Genomic DNA, 16457 nt, shown 5'->3' on the forward strand with positions numbered 1-16457 from the left:
CAGACACTAAACGCAGTTTCTCCAAATATCTGACTTAATTTAATACTTTGTCAGGCATAACGTTAAAACCAAAATACACTTAATATCTTACCAAGGCGAGTGCGTTTCGTTCAGCACTCCGACGTGCTTTCTCTTCAAATGCATTACCGACGTGCTCCCGTCAAAAGCAACGTCGGCTTTGCAAACCTTGCAAGTCATCTTATTATTCACCGTATCGAGGCTAAAATGCTCCCAAACTTTTTATTTTATTTTTTATCAAAGTTTTATTACCCGCAGCTGCGCTCAGACATTGTCGTGCATGCGCGACTCGACAGAGATTGTATTGAAGTGAGACGCCTCACTCCGTTGGAAAAACACGTCTGGCGACAATTGTCGACAATGGAATTCATTGTCGACAATTTTGATTATCGATTTTTGTCGACAACGTCGACGAATCGTTGCAGCCCTAGTCACAAATAAAGACATAAATGTTGAAATCACAGTCAGTCTTGGGTAAGTGACCTTTCACTCACCTATTCCTTCTCCATCATCCCAAAAGAACGATCCTTCAGCAGTTCCACTGTCACTCAGGGCAACGATCAGTCCTAGGGGATTCTTGCGACTGAAACAGGATTAAAGCAATTTGCTAAAGGACAATGTATATTTATACTTGCTGCTGAGAACACATACATCAACATTCCTGCTGGGAGGATCCACCTGATCACCACACCGCCGGTCGAACAGTCTCTCATTCTCACTGCTGCTTTCTTAACCCACATCAACATTCACAGGTGACAGTCATTTTAATGAGTTTGTGGAAAAAAGGTTCTCTGAAACATTCTAATACAGCGATGATAAATGTACCCTGGAACAGAAATATTTTGGTCTAAGTAAAAAGTAGTGAATTTTTTGTACCTCACTGACTCTCGGGCTGCATTTGTTATAAAACACTTGACAGTATTTTTCAAAAATTTCCAAGCCTGACATGTTTGGATTAAAGAAGTTGACTCGTATTTCAGTGATTATGATCATTTTTCAGAGCTTTTTTTTTTTCAGTTTACAACATAAGTATCAGTCACTGGCTGTAATTTTTTTCTCTGATTTACAAATTGACAAAACTAAAAAGCTACAAATATTTCAAATCTCATTTGGACATTATTAACTTTCTTTTCTTTTTTACAAAGAGTACTGCCTGTGGTTTCACTATGAGCTGCCACATTGTGTCAGCAGTGTTAGCTCACTTACCTTAAAAATGTATTACGCTCTGGTTTTTGCCAAGGTACGATGTATCCTCCTCTTATGTGAAGGTTAATATGGGTCAGAGGTGTTGGCATCATATGCCATCGCTCACGCACTCCAACATCCCGAGCCTAATGGAGCAGAAATAGTTAACCAGAGTTGGGGTTGCAAATGTTATTTATTTAATCAATTCCTGAAATGTTAGTTTAGATTTTTTTTTGTGGTATATCCTCCGCCTAAACTAATCCATCCATCCATCCATCCATCCATCCATCCATCCATCCATCCATCCAGTATGGAAATTTGAAAAGGATTGGAAGGAATTGGTTTATCATCAGACTGAATTGCACTGAATGCAATTGGACTATTATTATAAATTGACACTATACAAATAAACTGAATTGAATATTGTGTCTGTGGTATCAGCTGTATACCTAGTTAGAATTGTATCTTAGTCTATGCATCAGCAGTACAGTTGAGCAACATTAGCAGGTTTTAAATGATTTTCTGGCAGTTACGTACCGTGTGGAAGTCATACCAACGAGCAGCAGGAAGGTAGCCACGCACCTCACTGAGTCCCTGTCAGTAAGAAAGTCAGTTAAAACAAATTCAAACCAGAATATATGAATTAAAATTAATTAGACATATAACTTTTGAGGGGATGTTTAAAAAGATTTTTTAACTGGATAATAAATAGCGAGCAAGTTTAAATACTCCTGTTTAGGCTACGTCCCTCCCTTGAGGGAGTCGGTTGCCACAGTAAAGCTTCATACTCTGCATACAGATTTCTTCTTACAAGGGAGGCCCTTCCTGACGGAACCCCACAAGCAGGGAAAACCTCACACCGCCAGGAATCAAACTGGGGACCTTCAGACAGGGAGGGAACTGCACAACCCACCAGGCCTCCGGAGGAGCTCTGATAGGAAATCCCTAATGATAATAATTACAAAATGGAATTGCATGCAAATGTTTAAACATACCTTTTCCAGGGCGGGGCTGATAAGTAGAGCAGGTCCCCAAAGGAATTGGTTGTGGATGCCCCACGTAATCCTGTCAGTCACAAACCTGTGACACACAGAAAACCAGGAAGCCAATTTTTCAGGTTGAAAAAGCGTGTTCCCAACACTCACGCAAGCATCCTTAGTCCTGATGACTGTTCAAGTGTTCATTCAGCAGTCAGTGGTTTGAAGATGCAAGCCAAATAACCCTGACGGACTCATCCTGGCAACCCCTTAAAATATCATCTGTGACCTTCTCAGAATCTCTTAAAATAAATAAATGCATTTTCTTTCATACAGCTTCCCCCATTGTCACTTGGGAGTTTCCAAGTGAGCCACACTCCCACAACTGGTCTCTATGTAATCTCACTAGAAATGAAGTTGATTGCTGAAGGGGGCTTTCAGCAGCAGCTCTTATAGCAGGGAAGCCCTTTCACTTTAAAAAAAAAATTATTGTTAAGATTATATAAAAAAAAGTCCCTCTGACGTGTTGATCTCATGGGAGTTGCTGCTTTTAAAAGAAATCCAACAACAATTTTTTTATGTACTTCAGCAACAGCAACAACTTAACCTGCCATGGTTTACAACGCAAGACACATGCTAGTGATAACGACTTTACTTGATCAAGTAACTGCACTTAATGATGGAAGGCATGACATCAGCAGGAAAGAGAAGAGCTGAGTGTGTTGTGTATCGACGCTTACTCGTGCAACAGTGGTCTGATCACTGTGCTTCCTTTAGTATGTGCCTCAAACATCAGTGTGTAGAGGTATGGCAGGAGGGTGTAACGGATGTTCATGACATCACGGGATGCATTAGCAAACTTGGCGTCCCAAGCGACAGGATCTTGTCTCTGACGGAAAAAGACAATACAATAACCAAAAAATTAATAGCGATGAAATGAGGCCAATTCTTTATAATTTCATCGCTTACTATGACAAACAAATATTTGAAGAAGGTATTTTGGCAGATGTTTTTTTACATTTTTTAATCTATTCATTTGTGTTTGATAATGTGGACTAATGAACACTTTCATTTAGAACTGTAGCAGTGGGCATATTGGAGAGTTGGGCCAGTCAAGCCGACCGTATGAGAAGTGCATAATAGTCCCAACTTCCCAACAGATAGAAACCCAGACATATTCTGGCCATGGTAAGTTTTGATGGAAATGTTGTATGACTTTTTTGTAACCAACCATGAAGACAGAATACAGCTGCTCATTTGTTGCATGCCAGAAGTGCAAAAGTTCTTGCTAATTTTCTGCAGTGAGGACTACAACCAATATGGTCAAGTACACCCATGTACTGTAGGCTACATCAGTTCAGTTCAGTTAGGCTTTGGTAGCTATAGCTACAGCTCAATTTGCCCATTTATCTTTGTCCATTACATTGTTCTTTGTTTATTTTCTTTGTCCCAGTATACACCCTCATGCAGCAAATTGATTTATATTAAAGTCCTCAAAATCTGCATTCCTGCCCTCTTTTAGATTGTTAGCATTGTATTTTTTTGGATGATGCATTATGCCACATACCAGAACGATTTGTATGTCCTGTATTCGGTGTAGGCCATTTCCAGCCCAGTTTGAACATTATATTATATGCAGGAATTAGCGCAACTTCAAGCGGATCAGGGCTCTCCAGTCTCATGCATTGAGCGTAAGGCGGGTGCATTTCAACAAGTTTGACACTCTCATGCCACACATGGCATTTCTCACAAAGAGAAATTAACTTCACTGGACAGGAATTCCAACAGCCTATCTTACAAACAACAGTAGACGGCGCTACTGTGTGAGTGTTTGTGTGAAATAAGAGTCAGGAGACTCGTTTGTTTTTTCACTTTGCAGTAGTATTCATTAGGAACGAACTGCAGAACAGGAAGACAACACAACTTAGCGGCTTCTGCCGGGGCGTAACATTCATGTTCAATAGTGGAGACGGGTTTTTCTTACAATGGAGCATTCCTCTACGAAATACTGAATTCTCAGCTCAGAGCAGCTGTCTGGAGTTACTGACCTATCAGCCAATCAGAAAATATAATTTTTGATGGGACACTAGAAGATAAACATTCCTCTGCGCACTCCAAGAAAACTTCAAAACTTGAGAGCCCTGAATCACATTATCTGAGAGTTAGTCAGACTATGAGAAGTTTGGTCTAGTTCGATTTCAGTCGGATTAAGATTTTACATGCATTTCAGAAATACAATTTAATTTAGACTAGGGCTGTCAGTTTAGCGCGTTAATTAGATTAATTCATTACACTGCTAATTAACTTGTTATGAAAATTAACGCAATTAATCATGAGTGACAAAATGCGCGAGTATTTTAAATTTGGCCCATTGAGGGACCCGTAGGCCACTTGGCAGTGGCAGGTCACCTCCCACCTGCGTTGCTAGTCAAACAAACAGAGCAGGGTGACAGACGTGGACGCGACTCAGGAGAGCGAGGCGAGCAAATCTTTGCTAGGGCCTTTGAACGGCAAGTTTATGTATAAAAAGAAAGAAGACGAGATTATCAACAAGAACGCAGTGATTTGTACATTTTGTAAAAATTATGTGCTTTAGCTTTTTCTTTTGAATTTAATTTATGAAACACACTTTACCAATACAATGTGGATTTCAAATCTTCTCTTCTTAGTGTATTCAATTGATTAGTCATGCATTGCAATTTTGTAATTGTAATTGTAATTGTGATTTCAAAAAAATTTAAATAATGCGATCCATTCATTGAAATCCTCAAAGCCACTGATGATGATAATATTTCTTCCCAGCTTTTTCTGGATGATATTTGATCATGATTATTCAGTGTTGCTTTGTGGTTAATGACTATAGGCCTTACAGCTCATAACTGAATGCAGAACATTTCTATTATCTTATGACCCAAGGTATTTACCAGATTGTTATTAAATTTTCCAGGGAAAATTACAGGGATGTAATTATGTGGAGACCCAGTAGTTTTACCTGCGTAACTTCTCATTAACCTTCCCTATTACCATAAAATCAAATGTGGTCATTGGAAAGTAATTAATCTTACTGCTCTATGAGTGTGTACGAAAGAAAAACAGATAGACACAACGTTGGCAGGATTTGACATTTCCCTGTTTTTGTTTTGTAAGCCCATGTCCCTGAGTATCAGTTCTCTTGACCCTCCTGTTTTCCATCTGCCCTGATTGTCTGCACCTGTGTCTCGTTATCCTTTGTGTATATCTAGTCTTGTCTTTCCCCTGCTCCTGGTCGGTCTGTACTGTTTGCTCCCTCCATGTTCTCCTTGTCAGTTTTCTTGTTCATGTTCCTGGTCCCTTTTATTATCCTGCTCAGCAGCGTTTTTGTTTTTGTTGAATAAATCCTGCTTTTTGTGAATTCCCGCTCTCCTGCGTTTGGGTCCTCATGAAACCATTCCTGACAAACGTAAAAGGATTCTGGACTAATGACTGCATTTTTTTTTTCAACACCTCAGAAGATGCTCTATCTTGTTAATAGACGCCTGTGTATTAAGCCATATCTCTGTGAATAAATGCAATACAAATATTGTTCTGCTCTGGCACATTGGACACAGTTATAGTAGTAGCTACTGAACGTGTGTGAATTTGGTTGGTTACCTATATGGATGGGTTTTTGTGTATCTAATACAGTGCCAAACTCCACCAGTGAACTTTGTTGTCAGTTAAGCATTGTATTCCAAATAAGGAGTCAACACAGAAATCCTAGTGTTCAGTTCATACAGAAGAATTGGAGAACTGATATATTTTTCTGTATGTATTGATTTTACTGGGGGAATTCGTTTTAGTGCCTTCATAGTGCAAAGCTCAATAATCTCTTGTGATATCAATACTCTGCTCTTCTGTGTGTATTATATAGCAACCTTGTGTCATTTTTAAGAAAACTGTCTATAGATCTATAATAGTCTAAATAAAGAGGCCAATTGAGGACATTGGCATATTTTCCACAATTTCAGCAATGTTTTCAGTGACATGATTATTATTATGATTCGTAAATAATAAAATGTATTTAATATGATCTTATTTTGATTTTATTACAAAACGGTTTACAATTGGAGCTGCAATTTTAGCTACATATGGTATTGACTGCTGGGGCGAAAGAAAAAGGAGGAAAAAAAATAGGTACTCTAAGGATACAACCTGGTTGTCACTAAATTATGTTTGCTAAGAAGCAGCATTTTTTTTCATTTGCGCCACAAGCAGCCCCCGTCAAGGACAAGAGGCAGTATGTTCCAAAACAACCGATAAGACGGCGCTCTGGTGAGGATGCTGAGATAAGGAATGACCATGGAGGACAGCAGAGTCAGAGAAAAACTGCAGGGTCATCATCTTCATCCTCTCTCCACCAGCCCCAACAGCCCAACGAGGGGAGTCTCACCAAGCCCCAACAGGAGACACCCAACCCTCACTTCCCCCCAGAGCCCATCCAGCTTTCTCTCTCCAGGGAGTCAGGACTCCCCACTTCTGGAATTCACTGACAGGATGAAGAGCCTTGTAAATATTGGAATCCAGCTAACACCATGCCAAAATCCTTTATTTAACCCCCCACATCACCCAACCCCTCCCAAACCACCACCTCGAAACAGCAGTCAACCAAAAGTCACCACCCCCGCCACCTCCTCTGAACCAGCTTATCAGTGAGTCTGACTGATATGTGCCGGGTCCAGGCTGTGATGTCAATATTAACATTGCTCTGTCCCAGGAAAAGTCAGGGCCCCATGGAGTTCAATCAGCTTTCTCTATCCCTGTGATGATAGGTAACAGAAAAGGTATGAAACTGGTGAGAAATTAAATCTGCCATAGCAGTGTATAGCGTGTTATCCTTGAAACTCGCCAGTGTCTCCTTTTAAGGAGATTTTAAATATCAGGTCTCTGGTTGGCAAATCTTTCTTAATCAATTATTTTATTAACAAGCACAACCTTGATTTTATGTTTTTAATTGAAACTTGGTTAAGTCAGGATAATAGTACAGAAGTTCTTATTGAGTATACCTCAGAATTTTAGTTTCTTTAGTGAAGCAAGAATACATGACAGGAGGCGGAGTTGCCACTCTGTTCAAGGACAGCTTCCAATGCAAGAAAATGTCTTATGGTCAATTGGACTCCTTTGAATATGTTACTATTCAGTTAAAATCCCCCTTAAGTTTCTTTTGAGATTTAGATCTACTCTTGTTCCATCTCGTTCCTTAATTTCTCCTCTTTCCGGGTTTCTCTCCCATCATTACTTCCTTGACTCTCTTAGTTACGTCTACCATAATATCAACTGCCATGATATCAACTTTTGCTAGTTTTGTCATGTTGATTTGTGACCCAGCCATGAAGTGATTGACATACAGGAATCCAGAATAACGCTGGGTGGTTTTTGCCAAAAGCAGTGATGGGAGATCCTGAGAGATAGACAGCACCTTCTAAAAGTAAACAAATATTTATTTGAATTAAATTCAAATTAATCTTTATTATTATTATCATTATTAATAATATTTATAATTTGTATTTAAGAAACTGTCCTGTTTAAAATTCCATTCAGACACAATAGATAAAAAACCACAACCCAACAACATAAAAAAAAAGGTTAATTAATTCTGGGCTCAGTGTTTATTGTTGCAAATAGACGTTATGACGTTTTTACCGAGTAAGGAATGGGATAATCAAAAGCTAGATTTTGTACAAAGCAAAAACTGAGTTTGTACTTTATGACTTTCAGTCACACAAATCTCATATGACAGTTACGCCACTGTCTGCTGGACCCTGAAGGTAGACTTTTCATCTGTGTGAAACCAGAGCAGCAACTGATGAAGAGAAGCGGGAAGAGGGAGAAGCTGACAGGGTATCCATCTTTTGAATTTGCCCAATTTATGGCCACATTTCTAGTTGCGCAGAGCTTTGTGACAGTTTGTGTGCGCTTCTACTTACAAGCTTCAAAGAAGAATGTGGATATGCCAGCCCTCCATCTTTTTGGCTCATTTTCCTGGTTGTTCTTTTCATTTATTTCTCCAGAATGTGTTCCCTAACCCTGTCCAATAAACCTTTGACATTCAGTTTTGCGTTGTCCAGCTCACACGAGTAAAGGAAAAGATACTGGGCTACAATAACATGCATCTTTGAGTGAATAACAATATACATGACTCCAATATGACTGCACAGCTGTTTCGTGGAAATACATCTAGTTTAATGAATTTTGCCCTGATATGACTGTGAACAATGCAGTATATTGGTAGTGCAATGAAATTGTTGGAGGTCAACATTGAAAGTTGTGTGTGGCACGACAGAGCGCTGGGAATGACTCTGCAAAAAACTCTCTATTTCTCTCTTCACTGGAGCTGACCTTGTGTGGCCTCCTGCCTGGTTTGTGGTACTAGTATGTTACTCTCATATGTCTTGTTAAGCACACTGGAGGTTACACTCTCTTATTATAATCTCTATAGCTACTACTGACCAGAAAAATATATGTGCATATATATTTTTTTATAGTTTAAGCAACCCATCCAACAGTTACGTCAGCAAGTAGCAACCTGTGATAAATCCCATCAATATCAGGGTTAGCGATTAAAACTGTCTATCAAACTGGCCATACAATGATAGGTTCCAGCTATTTTATTTTAAATTGTTGATACCTCCAGAGTAGCTCTTCACCAAGAATAACTCCAAAAGCCCATAATTATTTCAGGCTGATAAAGATTTCAAGACGAAACACTTCCAGAGAGTGAGAGGACTCTGCTGCAGGTACAGTTAAATTAGCATTAGCTAAGTCATTGTATGTTGTCTTTTTCTGTCTTCTGGTTGGTCTAACACCTGAGAAAACATGTTCTTCCTGGGGACCATGACTTTGTAAGGAAATTCAAAGCTTATAACATCTTTACGTAAGATATAGCTAGCGATCTTGCAAAGTTCTCGAAACATTTCTTTCTACAAACAGGGTCTCCTGGTCACATGTAAGATGATTACTAATCATTACTGTATAACTCTCTGGACAAATCGGGAAACCAGTGTATCATAAATCATTTATTCCCTCATATTTAGGGCCCTATTGTATCTGTAGGATTTTTTTTTTCTTTATTAGGGCCCGAGCACCTTCAGTGCTGCGATGCTTTATTCTCGTGTTATTTTCCATCATTCCATTCATTATAAATATCGAAGCTGTTCTTTCATCAACTCTCACTTCCTATTTTTTTTAATGGTCATTTTGTGCCACCCTTTCCTGCGGAGTGTCAATTTATTTTGATTTTTTAGAAATCCTTTACCCATCTTTAAACACCTATTTGCAAGTCATTATTAAATGATCAGAATAAAAGTGTCTGTGGGTAGATGAGGTTAGGTGGTTACGCAGTAGTGCTCAGATCACCTTGAGAATTCAATTTCATCTCCGCTCTACGTCATTAAAAAGGACAAGCACAGGCATGAGCACACATACACACACCATCCACACAGACACCCACACACAAAACAGTATCCCTTCTTGAATTGCAGACTCTTGTGTGGAGAAATTTCGCCTGGTGGTATCGATCTCTGGACGGGCATTATTGAATTTCTCAGCTGTGTTCCAACGGTTTTAAAGGTCACCATAAGAGTGAATGCCACCAACACCACACCGCCAAACAGGTCTATCTTTTTCTGTGTTTGGGTGAGTTCATATTTACTGTTTGTCAGACATAAATTAGGGAAGAATTGACAAAGAAGATGAAGGGAATTTTCATTTTTAACAAACAGTAGGAACTGAGTCATTGGCAAATGTTTGAACTGTGTTTGTTGAAATTGGACTCCATAGTCTAAAATAAGTTTTAGATAACCGAGCGCCACAGTGTGGTGTTGTTTAAGGTCAACTCAATCAGGTCTTACTCTGAGAACATGTAGCTCCCTTTTCAGAGTTGTAGATGTAGTTTAAATGAACAGACCAAAGATTACAATTATTACGGAGAGTATACTACAGTATACTCAGTACTCGAGTTGTAAAAGAAAATCAGGGGGGATGGTGGATTTTATCATATGGGGACAGATAATTTGTGCTGATTACAAATAATATAATATATTACAAATAATAGCACTGACCAAAACACTGGCAGAAATACTGCAGGAATGACATAGCAGCAGTTAAATGCAGCCTTCTGTAAGCTTTAAATATCCACTGGGCTTACATCAAATACATCAAAACACAACAATAAAAAACAGTTTTCTGAACTTCAATATGACTCTGTCCTTCACAGGATAAGTAAAATGGATCACTGCAAAAACTCAAAATCTTAACAAGAATATTTGTCTTATTTCTAGTTAAAATGTCTCATTTTAGTAAAAAAAAATCTCATTACACTTAAAACAAGACTCATCACTGGAAAAAAACAACAATTTTCACCTGTTTCAAGTAGATTTTCACTTGAAATAAGTAGAAAAATCTGCCAGTGGAACAATATTTTTTTGCTTGTAATGTGAAGATAAATCTTGTTCCACTGGCAGATTTTTCTACTTATTTCAAGTGAAAATGTACTTGAAACAGGTGAAAATTGTCAAGTTATTTTTCCAGTGTTATTCTTCTGGTAATGATCATGACTAAATGTTGAAATAGCAGTAAAACCACATTCATTGATGAAATGACATAAGGGATGGAAAGGGGGGATGGAAGTTTTACTGGGGGGATGATTTGGACCGTTTTTATTTCAGGGGGGATGCCATCCCCCCTCAACTCTAGTACTGAGTATAATGTAATACCATTTTTGTTTGTATTTCTAGACTTCTTTTTTTTCTGCAGTCACCCATTCTGGATCGGTCATGTTTCTTATGAATACGTCCATAACATTTTTACAAGTGCATCCAACTCCAGAACATTCTCTGTAAAAACCACTTACTATGTACTCCTTCAACTAAGTGGATGAGGAATTTTTTCTGCTTCATTTCTGTCACAACAAAGCTGCAGCTGAAAGTCTGAGAATCATTGACAAGTTGAGCTATTACTGATGGACTCAATACTAGCTGTCCTTTTGCATAAGAATGGGAAAACACTACAGCTAAAAAGCCACGGTTTCAAGAATGTATCATTTGTGTGCTGACAGTGGAGTGATGAGTGCAGAATGGCATGTTTCTGTGGTCACTCACAGGGTTACCCTTGCCATTGTGGTTGCGTGAGTATGGATAGAAGGCACCCAGCTGCATCCAGCGCAGACACATTTCATACTCAGCTTTGTTAAAGAACCCACATATGTCTGCTCCAGTCTGGAAGACAGTGATAGACCGACAGACATACAGAGAGAGAGAGAGAGAGAGAGAGAGAGAGTAAGTGTGTATGGAGATATGAGCTTCAGGAAGCAGCTGTGACTACCAAGAGCACCTCCAACCCACAGGGACTTGGGTCAAAGCAAGCACTATGTTTTGTTTCAAGTGTCCTCGTGTGTTGTGCATCTGACCTAAGCCAGGGGCACGCAAAGGATTTTCCACATGGGGATCAATAAGGGGTCAGATTATAATTATTGCTTGGCACGCTGAGAAGGTGAGCAGCGAAAGAACATTATGCAAAGGAGAGGGAGAGACAGAAATGAGCACAAAGGGACATACAGATCAAAGCATGCCAAGGCAAAAGTTTAAAAGTACAAGCTAAATCAAATACTACTCATTTAATATTCAGTTTTATAGATGATGACAGACCAGCACAAGGTCATGGATGGAGTGGGGCTTTTAAAAGCATACTTCACAAAGGATTTCAAGATGTCCTTTGATCACCAGGTCAAGCAAACAAAATAACATCATGCAAACTGCTGTAATCCTTTTAGAAAGGACAAGGTTGCGTCAATAAAATTATGTCTTATCAAAGCCAAGATCAGATACTGATACTTACATAAGGTATGCCAAAGAGACTGAACTCCATCATACCTGCAGAAGAGAGGCAAAAGGAAGTTATGGATCTGTTATGGATCCTGAAGTTCACGCAATATAGCCAGCAAATTGTAATCAGCAATCATGAATAACAAACTGTAATCTATCAGGCATATACATCTGTAAATACCTATAATGGATTTGTACAGCTGGTCCCAGCTGGCAGCGTTGTCACCTAGCCAATGTCCAGCCCATTTTCCACTGGAGGGGTAAGTGGATCTGGTCACTACTATACCTCTTTTCCCAGTGATGTTCAGCAGTGCACTGCAGTAAGAAAGGAAAAACGTAGGGGTTTCTGTACACACGCACGCACACACACGCACGCACACCATTGCATCATCTCCCTTTCAAACCAGAACTGTCTTATAGAAATTCTCAGCCAATTAAATGTATGTGCTAAAATACCATTGGGAATTGTTCAGAACAACAATAATAAAATTAAACGAGTCAAGAGACTTTGAAACAGAGCTCAGGTCCTGAGCATCCCAGGGCTTTTCTGTAGCTGGCTCCGGTGTCTTGCCTTCCTGTAGTAAAAGGAAAATCTTGCTACAGGGACCAATGCACTTCTACTTTGGCAATTATTATCATAAAGATTTGATGAGACCAGATTTCTGGCAGGAAGATACCAATTATTTATCTCCAGGGGCAGAATTTTACTTTTAATACCTCTGCTATTAGAGCGCTGTGTTCTCCTTTTTAGATAATGTAGGCTTTTGAAAGCCCTATGTGTGTGATTTTTCCAAGATTGGGAGACTTGGAGTTGATTCTTGTCTCAGTAGGGAAAATAGATAAATATCTTCCTTGTTAGAAATCATGTCAAGTGCATTATTTAGTTTAGTAAGTCAGGTGAATGCCACCGAAACAATATGACGATTAAATCAAAAGACATTCAAAGACATACAAACACAACATGAAGACTTAATCACTCACTCGTAGGTGGGTTTGGTGTGGGACCATCCATAGAGGCTGTGGACATCGTAATGGCTGACACGTTTCCCATCACTAAGTATCTGTTCGCTGTTCATGCAGAGAGTCTTATGGTTTAGGCCAAGATGTCTGGATTCCAGGGCTTAAGTGTGCAAAGACACACAGACACACACAAAAAAAACAGGTGTACAAAATCCTTAAAGAACATCCACCCCGTTTTGTTATCATAATCGCAGAACACAAGGAACAGCTTCTTACGTGGCATATATGGTGGGTTCTCCAGAAGGGGATTACCAAGGCACTTCCCGTCAACTGTACCGTGGACAAAACTGGCAGGTTCATTCATGTCCTTCAGATGAAGAGAGAGAACGGATTATGACAATGAAAGGGAAATCAGCCAGAGTGAGTGGAGAATATGTATCTGGTTTATTCTTCTTCCTGCTCTCCGTGAAGGCGGACGCTCTTCTGCTCCCGCTCCCTCCCTATCTGCCCTGATGCCGCTCTCTTGTCACTCTTGGAGCCTTTCTTTTCACATCCTCCGAAACTTTCTACAATCATGGAATTTGTTGGCTGGTCTCTCAGTGCAATTGACCAAATTTTCTCGACGAGACAAGACAGGGCAAAGGGGAGCCCTCTTGCCCCGACGGGACGTTTGCTGCTGGATACACGATGGACTCCCTGGAGGATCGTATGTCTGTCGGTCGAGGACGTTGAAGATGCCTTCATAATTGGATTTATGATAACAGGATTTCTGCTTTTTGGAGCTGACAGTTACCTGGCATATTGTCAAATTTGGAATTTGTCGACAGCTGTTCTGGCCCTTTCAGAGCTGCCTGACGTGGCTGAAGGGATAAGCTGTGCGACCAACACTAAAATTCAAACGTTGGGGGAGCAAAATCACAAGCTGGATGCGATCATTGAACAGAATCGCAGACTAGCTGCAGTTTTTGAACTCATTTGTAGGATGGAAAAGACCCTGGAGAAGTTGGAAACTCGGCTTGGCGGGAATTGACCACAAATTCGTCTTTTTGGAGTCGCCATTGATGAACCAGAGACTTAAGGCAGACGGAAAATTACTGGATTCTGCCTGACCCAAATGCAATTGTTGATTCTACAATCTGACCTTGACAGGGCGGCTTGGCAGGCCGCTCCAGTCACAATCTCCCTGGTAGGAATGAAAACAAGACACTCTGCTCCCACTAGGACACCTGTGGACCTTTATCAGAACTATACCGTCCCGTCTGATAACACCGAGGATAAAGGCTGAGGAGTAGATCTGGGACAAAGTTCACAGACTTACCGCTCACACACACACGCTGATAAATACACCTCCCTCATTTTCAACGCCTTCCCCGGCTCCCCTCGCATCACCCCCCCTAACACCTTAGTCACCAGGTTGGAGCGCCACAAAGGCCGCAGCGCTCACTTGGATGTACCGTGCCGGGATTCCCCCCCACACCCACATGCAAGTCTTCGAGGTGTTTTTTTGCACCTGGACACTGTATTTATACACATTGTGAAGATGCCCTTTTCCCTCCTCCATCCCAGTGTCATCCTCTTTTGGAAAAATGGCGCCGTTGAACAACAATGGTGCCAACGGTGTTAACCGAAGTCAAATTCCCTGTCTGACATGTTCAAACTTTGTTATTAAAGCTGATTCTGGTCCCCTTAAAGGAATGTCCTCCATCAGTATACTCACAATCCAAAGGCCATCAAACTTTGTTATATTCATATAGAAATCCGCAATTTCTTGGTGCCACCATCTTGCTGTTTGAGTGCGGAAGAAGTCTGGGAATGCAGTGTATGCCCTGTAGCGCTGGAATTGGAACCATCAAAAAATAAATAAATCAGGAAATGAAATATTGGAAACTGAAGATCTCTTCCGCAAAAGAAGACTGGCAGATTTACTGATACGCTGACGACAAGGCACATGGACAAGTGGACACTGACAACAATGTACCTGCACTTGGGTTTCCCAGTCAAGAGATTCATTTACTGTGACATTGGGGAAGTCAGGCCAGACCTAGAAGAAAAAAAGGTTACAAATCACATCATAACAATGTGGAAAAATATGATTTTGTCTTTTGTATATTTTCATCAACAGGTCCGTTTTACCTTTCCCCACACAATGTCATCACTGAGTTCTCTGGGCCATTTGATGAAGACATCAGCTGCCTTTCCTCTCTCAAAAGCAGGATAATAGTCTGTCTCGTTGCCTGAAATAGCTGGATCCTGTAAATAAATGTACAGACAAAGAAATGCAAGTAAAATACTGTTTCGGTCAATTCAAAAGTATACTTTGCTGTAGACATATTTAATAATTTTACTCTTGGTTGTAACTTTTCATTGCTTCACTTTTCCAGCCGATGAACAACTCTACGTTGCTGAAATAAATTACATTGCAGTGTGTATTTATTGACTTTCACAGCACTTCAGGTGGAGGTGAAAAGCAGTCAATAGTTTTTATTAGTTATGTTATTTAAAAGTCCCAAATGCAAATGTATGCAAGGACCAACAACACGGCATTATTAGTAATAAAAATAAATACAATGAAATAAAATGATTGCTATACAAGTTTTCAACCCAAAAGCAATGGCACATGTACCAACAATTAAGACTTGTTTAAACTATAATGTCATTACCAGAATGAAGATGAACCGCATGCCTTCTTCTCTCATATTGTTAACCAGCTGGGGCAGTTTTTTAAACTCTGGGTCCAGGACAAAGTTCAGCTGACGGTCCATATAGTCAATGTCTGCATACTGTACATCCTGCAGAAGACAACAGTTAAAGCTCAAGTTAACTAATGTTGACCAAACAGTTTGCTGTATATACAGCTCCCAAATATTGATAGCAGTTTTTTTTTCATTATTGATGAATGTTGAAAATAACGAAAAGGGGTTGATGTGAGTCTGTTGTCATTAGGTCGAGGGGAAAAAAAATGTTCATTTTCTCTTGATTAGTATAGTGTTGCGTAATTACGTAGGTTTGCAGGTAACCTATTTTGATGTCCGATAGGTTAATGCATCATATGGCATTTTACACATGCATAGGTATGCAAAGTTTTCAAGATTATTTGCTTTTGGCTCGTATTTCTTTCTATGAGAAAAACTGTTTGTCTGCTTTGATTGCGCGCTGTGTTTGAGGACTTTTAAGGTCGAGTTTGGAAAGCTAGCGGATGCTTAGTCTTTTTAAATAGCAACATTTCCGTCTACTTTTTATTCCAGTTAATGATGCAAGGTTATTTTTGACTACTTGCAGCATCTTGCAAGTTAGGGCTTTGAGACACCATATTCTGGGGATCACCTCATTATCAATGGAGTTTCCTGTCTTCTGTTTCTGACTTGTTTTTCAACGGATACTTTGCTGTGGGTAGGCATAAATGATTCACATTTGAATATTGTTCCATATTTTTTCTGTAACTTATTTTTTTCTTTTTTTTTTTACTCTGCCCAAAGTTCAT

The 16457-nt window shown here is 39.7% G+C and overlaps 1 protein-coding gene across 2 annotated transcripts in view; it reads right to left on the reverse strand.

The window, feature by feature from the left end:
- Positions 1-16457, reverse strand: part of si (sucrase-isomaltase) — a 75580-nt gene that overhangs the window by 2550 nt on the left and 56573 nt on the right. The window contains exons 32-45 of one of the 2 annotated variants that reach the window (XM_061719127.1): positions 15637-15765; positions 15110-15226; positions 14955-15017; positions 14694-14810; positions 13253-13343; positions 12998-13136; positions 12198-12331; positions 12030-12064; positions 11294-11410; positions 2921-3069; positions 2199-2283; positions 1741-1797; positions 1225-1349; positions 513-601 (exon numbers count right to left, since the gene is read on the reverse strand). In XM_061719127.1, the coding sequence (XP_061575111.1) occupies positions 513-601; positions 1225-1349; positions 1741-1797; positions 2199-2283; positions 2921-3069; positions 11294-11410; positions 12030-12064; positions 12198-12331; positions 12998-13136; positions 13253-13343; positions 14694-14810; positions 14955-15017; positions 15110-15226; positions 15637-15765 (1447 nt within the window). Of the gene's footprint in view, positions 1-512; positions 602-1224; positions 1350-1740; positions 1798-2198; positions 2284-2920; positions 3070-11293; positions 11411-12029; positions 12065-12197; positions 12332-12416; positions 12592-12997; positions 13137-13252; positions 13344-14693; positions 14811-14954; positions 15018-15109; positions 15227-15636; positions 15766-16457 lie in introns of those variants that run through there. The other variant, XM_061719129.1, reaches the window with a different exon arrangement.

The sequence above is a fragment of the Cololabis saira genome, chromosome 4 (assembly GCF_033807715.1).
Source record: "Cololabis saira isolate AMF1-May2022 chromosome 4, fColSai1.1, whole genome shotgun sequence".
NCBI lineage: Eukaryota > Metazoa > Chordata > Actinopteri > Beloniformes > Belonidae > Cololabis > Cololabis saira.